The sequence below is a fragment of the Tiliqua scincoides genome, chromosome 7, assembly GCF_035046505.1.
Source record: "Tiliqua scincoides isolate rTilSci1 chromosome 7, rTilSci1.hap2, whole genome shotgun sequence".
In the NCBI taxonomy this organism is placed as follows: Eukaryota; Metazoa; Chordata; class Lepidosauria; order Squamata; family Scincidae; genus Tiliqua; species Tiliqua scincoides.
In genome coordinates, this window is record NC_089827.1 from 20,589,679 (window position 1) to 20,599,352 (window position 9,674).

At 43.4% G+C, this 9,674-nt stretch overlaps 1 protein-coding gene and 1 pseudogene across 2 annotated transcripts in view; one reads left to right on the forward strand and one right to left on the reverse strand.

Moving 5' to 3' along the window:
* SLC16A7 (solute carrier family 16 member 7) overlaps positions 1-9,674 on the forward strand; it is a 132,996-nt gene that overhangs the window by 69,695 nt on the left and 53,627 nt on the right. The window contains exon 2 of one of the 2 annotated variants that reach the window (XM_066633931.1): positions 5,766-5,991. In XM_066633931.1, the coding sequence (XP_066490028.1) occupies positions 5,781-5,991 (211 nt within the window). In that variant the 5' untranslated portion in view covers positions 5,766-5,780. Of the gene's footprint in view, positions 1-5,762; positions 5,992-9,674 lie in introns of both variants that reach the window. The other variant, XM_066633930.1, reaches the window with a different exon arrangement.
* On the reverse strand, positions 1,941-2,060 carry LOC136658095 (5S ribosomal RNA; annotated as a pseudogene).

The following is a 9,674-nucleotide window of genomic DNA, read 5'->3' on the forward strand; positions in this document are numbered from 1 at the left end:
TACTGATGGAAAGACAGGCTTCCATCAAAATACTAAAAAGTGCGTCTTAAGAATTGAAATAAGAGGTATTGGAAACATAGGGAACAGAATGCAGTTTGAGGGGAAAACATCTCTGCAGGTTTCCTAGTCACATGAATCATAGTGAAGGGCACTGAGATCCATTGTCAAAAGAAGTAGTTCCCAAAATTCTCTTCAGAAGTTTGGGAACCACGAAGTCTTTGTGGGGCAGGGAGAAGGCAGCGATGTTTCCCAGGTTTGCACTACTGCAGGGGACAGAGGGGGTGATTTCACTTACTTTGCCTGTGCCTCTGCCTGGGGGGTGGGAAGCCCTACAAACACCTTTGCAGGGCTTCCTAAGCCTCAGAAAAGTTAAAAACGGTGATCAGAAACCACTTATGGTTTCACAATTGAAAACCAGAAGTGATTTCCAATCACTATGCTTAACTTTTCTAAGGCTTGGGGTGCCCTGCAGAGGTCTCAGTGAGGCTCCTCACATCTCCCGGAAGCTGGCACAGGCAGAGACAAGTGAAACTCCCCTATGTCCCTTGCAGCAGTGCAATCCTGGGGATCATGTCACTGCCCTCCCTCCTCCCTGCCCCTTATGGGTCCATGGACAAGTGCTTCCCAGATTGGTGGGTCATGACTCATCAGTTTAGGAACCATTACTCAGAAATGTTCACACCAAGACTGTGTAGTCCTGGTCAGTATTCAAATAGGAATTGTTCTACTGCTATTGTATGGATCTGAGTTTCTGCTTAGAACATCACCCATGGGTATTCTGCAGCTACGGTAGGCTTGGCTCTAGCTCAGGGGTGCCCAAACCCCGGCCCTGGGGCCACTTGTGGCTCTCGAGGCCTCTCAATGTGGCCCTCAGGGAGCCCCCAGTCTCTAATGAGCCTCTGGCCCTCTGGCCCTCTGGAGTTTTGTTGGAGCCCACACTGGCCCGACACAATTGCTTTCAGCATGAGGGCAACTGTTTGACGTCTCACGTGAGCTGTGGATGAGGGTTCCCTCCACTGTTTGTTGTTTCACATCTGTGATGCAGTAGCAGCAGCAAAGGAAAGGCCAGCCTTGCTTTGTGCAAGACCTTTTATAGGCCTTGAGCTATTGCAAGACCTTCATTCATTCATATAAGTTCCATTGTTAATATATTCATTTATGTAAACTTATGTAAATTTATTCAAATTTTAAATGTAAATTAGTTCTTTTTTTCCCTGGCCCCCGACACAGTGTCAGAGAGACCATGTGGCCCTCCTGCCAAAAACTTTGGACATTCCTGCTCTAGCTGAACTACCTAATTAGAGGAGATATGAAAAAAAATTCTCTTTATTTACTCTCTCAGGCTACCTGGTCCCCTGCTAGCCCATAGCATGCAGGACATGTTGGGTCAGCAACACTGCATGCTGTGGGCCCTGGACAGGGCCATAAGCCATTTTGAAATTTGTGTGTGTGTGTGTGTGTGTGTGTGTGTGTGTGTGTGTGTGTGTGTGTGTGTGATCCATCAGTGTACTATGCGGGCTGCTAGTGCCACAGCTGCTCTGCTGTTCTGCAGAAAGCTGCCACCAGTGCAAGGCCCAGAAGCTTGCATGTGGGCAATTGCAGTCCACAAAACCTCTGTGTTGCTGGTACGTTGGCAGCAGGGGCAGGGTGGGAATTGGGCTGGAGATGGGTCAGAAGTATGAGGGGGCTGGATCTTGTCAGCAATAGTACATGTTGAATACTATCCCCTCTTCCTGGCTAGGACCTGCCCCCAGAGGCTTCTCAGGCTTATGGCAGCCAAACAGCTGCTATAGGTCTGAGGAGACCCATTGGGGACCAGGCAGCCTGCAGAGAGGTAAATAAAAATGTCTGCTTACCTTTCTTGGGCTGCCTGGTCCTTAGCATGCAGGACAAGCTGTGTCATTGGTTGGCAACCTTCAATCTCGAAAGACTATGGTATAAGCCTACAGCACCCGGTATTCCCAGGTGGTCTCCCATCCAAGTACTAACCAGGCCTGACCCTGCTTAGCTTCCAAGATCAGACAAGATCGGGCATCTGCAGGGTAACAGTTGCTATACAAGCTGCGTCCATGCCACTGATTGCTCTGGGCTGAACCTGGATAGAATTGGGCTGTTCATTGTGGTCAAAGTAGGGTTGAAAGTGAAATTTTTTTTTAAAAGTGATATTTTTGAAGTGAATTTTAGGGTTCTTTTGAAGGAGAAATATCTGAAAATTTTCAAGGGAATCCAAGCAAGCTTCTATACGGCAACTGAAATTGTTCAGAGGGTTTCCGCACATCACTAGAAAACATAATGCACGGGTGGTGATTTGGGGTTAAAATAGTTTGCAGAATATTAAATATCACTCAAAGTGCAGATTATTATAAGTACATCTATCACTACAGACATAAAGAATATCTAATTGCACCATCTTTTTCTGCACACCCCATAGAAATAAACAGGAATTGTGCTCTTGGTCAAACACTTCAAAGGGTGAATTCTGCCTTTGGATTGTGGTAAGGTTTCCTATGATGGAGATGTCAAGAGAACATTTATCGAAACCTTTATATTCTCCACTTTATTTGAATTCAGTTGGTGATGCTTTTAAACTGCTGCTAAAGTTACTGTAACACCACTTGGTGTACTTTAATGCTGGAGAAGTCGGGGGATTTGAAGTAGAGTCAGAATGATTAAAATAGACTGATAAGTGGATCAGGACTTCTGCTGCAGCGACAGCCAACAGTTTGAACTGTGAAGAACAAGGTTAGCTGACCCTATTAAAGCAAGTGTTATGAAAAGACGCTCTGATCGTTTTTGGATTTTTTTTTTTAAGGACTGAGAATTGTCAGATGGGAAAATCGTGTTTTATCAGTTTTAGTATTAAATTCACGGCTTCTTCCAGGGTGCACATTGTATTGCAGAGAAGAGCAACTTTATCCATCGATTTCAGTAGTTGTGCATTTGCCCCTTAGCCACTGATCTTCCAGATAGGTAAATGAATGGGTTTTGTACCTATTCATGCACATTTCCTATTCATTTCAATGTGATTATGGTGGAGACAACTAAAAGCTAATGTTAAATCAGGATGCCAGGATTCTCCTTACGTGAAATAAAGATAGCAATGAAATCTCCAACTCTGATGGAGAAATGCACTACTTGAGTGTGCATTTAAAAGTGCTTAGCTAGACAGAGTCTTGCTTTTGGAAGCAGTTTTAGATTAGTGAGGTACGGGTGGCTTCAGCCATTTTCCCCCCCTAAATGTGCTATGACTTTTGCAGCATCATGGCATTAGAACCATGCAGAACAAGGTTATATGACAAGGCCTTTTCCGTGGTAGATTCTGAAGTCTGACTTTTAAAAAAATGATTTCTGCAGCAAGTTATGTGTGTAGTGATACCAGAGACCATTGAGAAACCTTGGCTCATGCATGTGCATCCTCCCAAAGTAGTATTTTGATGGCATATCTGAGTTGGGAAGGATTACACCCCCTCTCCACCTTTCCCCTGCTCCTGCACAGCCTTTACCTGTGCACTCCATCTAGATCTGGCACCTGCACTTTTCCAACAGCCTGTGCTGCCAGAGCTCTCCCTCCACCAGGGCAGAAGCACAATACGATTGTGCTGTTAAAGGCTCTGAAATACCACTGAAGGCATGAAAATGAAGGTGTTCCTCAGACTATTCTTTTCTGGCTTCTTCTATTCAAAGGCGAGCAGCTATTTAGCACACAAAAAGCAAAACACCCCAAAAACCTGGTTATGTGGTCAGAACGGGACTGTAGCGCACAATAAATGCAGCGATTTTGTGAAACGTGAGAGAGAGCTAAGCATTTTCAGAGTTTCTCATGACAAGCTATTTATTGCACGGAGAGTTGGTTTTGTCAGTAGGCAAGTGGGGAATATTAATGAAGCATTTGCAGACATGCAGTCTAAATAGGTTGATCATGATTGACTAGAATATACAGTGCATGATATCAAAACAAATTATTTCTCACAGAGGTTCCTCTGACCTTGTTACTGCAGCCTTTATCCTTTTTCAGTGTATGGTATGGCATTCACTGCCACTGCCTTTGTCAACCAAACCTGTTGCTCTCCTGTTTGCTTAGTTATTTCTGCATTGATTCACCCCAATCCAAGCTAGGAGCAATATTTATTATTTATTACAATATTTAAATACCATCTTTCTCATTAGGTTTTCATCAGACTTATTCAAGGTGCTTTATGCTGGCAGACTATACCCACACAGGGATTTTTACTAGGGATGGGCACTCGACTCGAGTTATGAAAAACACTGTTTTTGGTGACTTGAGTTGACTCAAGTCAAGATGTCACTGACTCCCAACTCAACTCATGATTTGGATCAAGTGACAAGGAAAAGAGTAATGACCTGAATAGACTCAAGTCCCTATCTAGAGTCTCTGATCTGTGTGTGCTCTTACTCACTTTTTTGACCTTGTGGAAGGTTCAATAGTTGGCCTTCAGACCAATGGCGGCAGCAGAGATGGTGAGAGGAGGGTAGGTGGTTCCAGGAGGCAGGGGCAGTGGGGTTGAAGGGAGGAGAAAGGCTTAAGTTGGAGGATTTTTTTGGCTCAAGGACTTATCTCATTTCTCAAAATGACTTGTGACTTGACTTGAAATGACTCAGAATTTTCCACAAGTTGAGGCATGACAGCATGCACTATAACTTGTGACTCAACTAGAATTGCTGAGTCGCTGATTCATGACTCATGACTCAGCCCAGTGAGTGGATCACATCCCTAGTTTTGTTCTATTCATATAGAACCCTTCATTCTCCAGATATTATCCTTCTCAGTGTGGTTGTCTTTCTGTCTGGACACCTCATGCCTTCTGAGTACAGCTAGCTACAAATCAAGCTGGACAGGATCAAATTACCATTCTTGCCAAAGGATTTCTTTTGCATTCCTTCCGCCCTCTCATTGTGGCTCATCAGCAACCCCTCGCTCTCACAAAGGGTTATCACAACTTGTCCCTGACTTCTGGTCTCCCATCCAGACATGATCAAGCTAATCTTGTTCAGCTTGGAGTGGAGTTGGAGCATTATGATTGGGCCCAAATTTTGCAAGGAGTAACTTAAATGTGTACGATATCACCAAAGAAAGGTAGTATCGTAATGAAGGATAAGCCGATGCAGTTGGATGAATCTGCAGAAGCAGAGTCTGTTGATACAGTAGGTCCACTATGTGTGTATTTTTTAATGACTATATGTGTGTGCGCATGTGCGTACACATAACATTTTTTAAAATACACTTAACATTTATATTTTATTCTTTTATTTTTGCCCAGCTCAAAGGGGTGCCCATTTGATCCCTGTTGCATATATGCAATGTTGGGCAGAAATGGCTTAATAGCAGTACTGGCTATTGGCCAAATCGTCACATGGCAAAAGCCAACCATGCTTCACTGGAGACAAGGAAGTTTTATAGATTGATGCTAGCAGACCCAAAATGTCACTTTACCATCTGTGATTAATTGCTAAATACAACTGCAGTGGCTTGGATCAGTGACCTGCAAAAGCTTCAGTATACCTAATGAGGTTCTCTGAGTAACACTTGCCAAGACTTTTCCCCCTCCCTGAAGGCTATCTTGGCTTTTAGGCATAATCATACTCCATCATCCAGCGCCTGTCAGTGTGACTGGAGGATTTGCTGCCCACTAAAGCGTTTGTTTTACAATAGCATCTGTATCACTATGTTCACTATGTGGAATGTGCTGAAGAGGAAGGAAGCTATTTAAAATACAATTTCACTCTTTTCTTTTTCCCTACAGCAGAAGTGCAGACAGAAAATGCCAGCAGGAGCAACGCCGCAGTACGCTCCTCCAGATGGAGGATGGGGCTGGGTTGTGGTCTTCGGAGCGTTCATCTCCATTGGATTTTCCTATGCATTCCCTAAAGCCATCACAGTATTCTTCAAGGAGATACAGGAGATCTTCCACACATCATATAGCGAAATAGCTTGGATTTCCTCAATCATGTTGGCTGTCATGTATGCAGGAGGTACCTGACAAACTAATGTTCTCCCCTCTCCCCACCCCTGCCCCCCCTTCTATGACTTTAAAACATCTTTGCAAATTTCTTGTTCTATGATTTTGTACTTCTGGGTTTCTTTAGATGTGTTTCTTGCCCATCCTCCTCACTCTGAATTTCACTTTAGAGCAGTGTTTCTCAACCAGTGATATGGGCACCACCAGGGGTACTTGAGGTGGTGTCTGGTGGTACTCACAGGACCCTGGACACCTGCCACCCAGCAGCGAGACCAGAACATGATGCAACGAACAGTGGTAGGAGGCTCAGCTCGGCGGGCAGAGCTCCAAAGCTTTTCCTCACTTGAAAAAGCCCTCCCATCCACTCTGAGCCTCTTACTGGTGTTTGTCACGTCACATCTGGTTTCCCAACCCAGAAGTAACTGGCAATTATGTCAGTTGCCATGTGGACCATCGAATTGGTGGACCCTGTGAAGTGATATGGCCTATGACAAACACTGAGAAAATGTTTAGCGCAATAGTACAGTTCATTCATATATATATATATATATATATATATATATATATATATATATATATATATATATATGAGAGAGAGAGAGAGAGAGAGAGAGAGAGAGAGAGAGAGAGTTTGGTCACCCCTGTTCTATAGTGCTATATATGCTATGCAGTAATTATAAAGATTGAAAATTCCTTATTTACGTTTCCTTATTTATGCTCGGCCAACATATTGTAGAGACCCACATTATATGTCAAAGAGCTGCATGTTGCTTGAGGGTCATGGTTTGGCCACCCCTGATATAGAACAATAGCAATCTTTTGTTAAGGAAGCACTTTAGGAAGAGAGGGAAAATTTCTAGAATAATACGAACTAAAAAACAACAAGCAAAACCCAAATGGAAAGGAAACAGGATGTCACGTCATCTAGAGTAGTGAATGTGTTTGTGATCTTGAAAGGTATGCTGGAATTAAGAAAGAAATTAGCGTTATTGGTACTTTACAAGTTAAACTGGTTATGGTGATTTAAAACATAGGTAAAGCTTACCTATGATGCTCATTGTACAGAGGGAATAGAATTCCAGGCTGTTCCTGGCTGTGGCTGTTCCACTTCAGGCTATATCTGAAGAGTCATAGTTCTGAATCTTACCCCGTGCAAAAAAGCATCCCACATGTAGTAAGGTAGCAATTCAGGGTGGAGGGGTGCAGTGGAGTGGGGAGGGAGGAATGGAGCAGAGACTTGTGCAGGAGGGTGGATCAAGGCAGGAAAGGGGGTGGTATTGGTTACAGTGGCCAATATCCTAGTCCCCTTCCCAGTCTAGACTCAACTTCCTGGGTCCATTTGGATTTGTGCCAGTAAAATCTCTGGCACAGATCCGAATAGGCCCAGGGCAACAAGGGCGACAGAACAAATATTTTCCTTACCTGGAGGACACCTCTAGGACTGCCCCCCCCCCCAGGCTGTAGCTCACACTCAGTGGTGTGGCTGCATCTGCGGAGGGGGAGATTTTGTTAGGACTGGGCTGTATCTCAAAAAGAAAAAAAGAGACCTAAAATCCTGACCAATTATCTTGTTGATGTCCAGTTACTCTTTTGTTCCCTTCCAACAGAAAAAAGCCGTGAAACTGACACTGACTGAGAAAGTAAAGCCATGCATCTTCTTTTTAAAGTCATTACCAGTTCATTGCATCTTATAGCGATTAACCCAGGAATGCAACCTAGCTGCCCAAAATAAATATCAAGCGACACAGAAGGATCTAAAGCAATCTTTGTGTGCTGTAGTCAACGTAACAAGTGCAGCACAATCAAACTGTGTAAAGTTATTTTCGTAGCTTGCTGTAGTGGTATGGCTTTAACTTGCTAACAGCAGGTAACCATGCCAAAGGTAAACAGTCTTTGAAGTGTCGGTTACCACGATGTAGCTTCCTAGGAAATGCAGGCATTGAACAATCACTGGCACAGGATAAAATAGGCAGCCATTTACATAATGTTTGAATGGGAGCTATTCCATTGTGATTGCTATCTCAACATGATTGTTTGATTTCTACCATTTGATGTACAGATGCTTGAAATAAAGCAGGAAGCACATCATGTACGAGCCACCTTGTTTACAGTGAAGCGCAGCAAACGTATTGCAAATGTTGCAGGCCTGCTCAGTATCTCTTAATGCTAATTAGTAGAACCTGAAAAACATTTGAGATCTGACACACTCATTATGATTTAGCGCTCTACCTATTAATCTTCACAGCGGGGTCGTTGGGTAAGTGAGAGTCTAGGCAGAGGATCTCTGCTTTGGCGGCTTTCAGCCTCCTGAGGTAATTAGCAGGCATCTGTGTTTCAGTAACAAGGTATTAACTTACCTTTCAGTCTCTGGGAAAAAAAAATGAAACTAATAAAAGACATGCAGTAAGGAGCTAAAGGAATGTTAATTATGTTTATCACTTACTTCATACTTCGAATAAATGCCATTAAATTATAGCAGGCCATCTGGCAAATCCATATGGTCTCCTGGATTCATGGTTAATTCCAGCAAATAGGTCAAGCACCGTGTTCACCCCTTCAAGGAAGCATAGACAAGACATGCCAAATTGCATAAATCAAATTTGGTATCAAACTTCATTTCCTCTTTTAAACATGTCACGGGCCCAACCTTCCTCTTCTGGAGCAGCTCTCTGACAACGGGTGCTTCCGTATCTTGAACAGCTGGGGCTTCGGTATCAGTGGGGATCCATTCTTGGACCCCCTGTGGATACCAAAAACCACAGATAAGCAAATGCAGTTTTCGGCCCCTTAAGCCCTCCAAAGCTGGCTGAAGCTGTGCAGAGTAAGTGCGGCCACACTGAGTGTACCCACTGCCATGTTGGAAACTTGAGGGTGTACTGTGTAGGGCGTAGCAAAGAAATCAAGGAAACTGTAAAGTGCTGTGTGCTTTCTTTGTAATTATTTAAATGTTTTTCAAAAATATATGGCAACATTGTGTGTGCCACTCAGTCTGTGCCACTCGTGGCACGCATGCCATGGGTTGACCACCCCTGATCTAGATCAGTGTTTCTCAACTAGTGGTTTGAGTAACACCAGTAGAACCTGAGATGGTGACTGGTGGTACTCACAGGACCCCTGGATACCTGCTGCCCAACAGCAAGACCAGGAACACAACAAAACAAATAACAACAGGAGGCTCCAAAGCATGATTTTCCATGCTCGAAGAAGCCCTCCCATCTACCCTGAGCCTCTCACAGGTTTTTGTCATGTTTCATTTGGCCTCTCAATCCAGCAGCAACTGGGAATGACATCATTGCCAGTTAATTCTGGTGGTACTTCAAAAAGGTGAACCATGTGAAGTGGTACAGAGGAGGACAAACATTGAAAAACGCCAGTCTAGATAGTTGCAGATGGATCCTCCATATTCAGAGATCAATATTAATTTTGTCTATTTCATGTATTCATATACTGCATAATTCTTTCTTGCTTGTAGAGTTCCCTTAAGGAGACCCATGATACACAATGTCCTTGTGACACCAAAGGAACATTACCAAGGAAACAACTGTAGCAATCTCATTGCTACATAACAAATAATCGCCTTCTATGATTGCTAATTTTTTAACTGCAACAGTTGTTCACATGACAAATAAAAAGCAGCCCAGCAAAAAAAATTTGCAGCTTATTTTTGAAGTTATTTAAAAAAAATTCCTAAGTCTA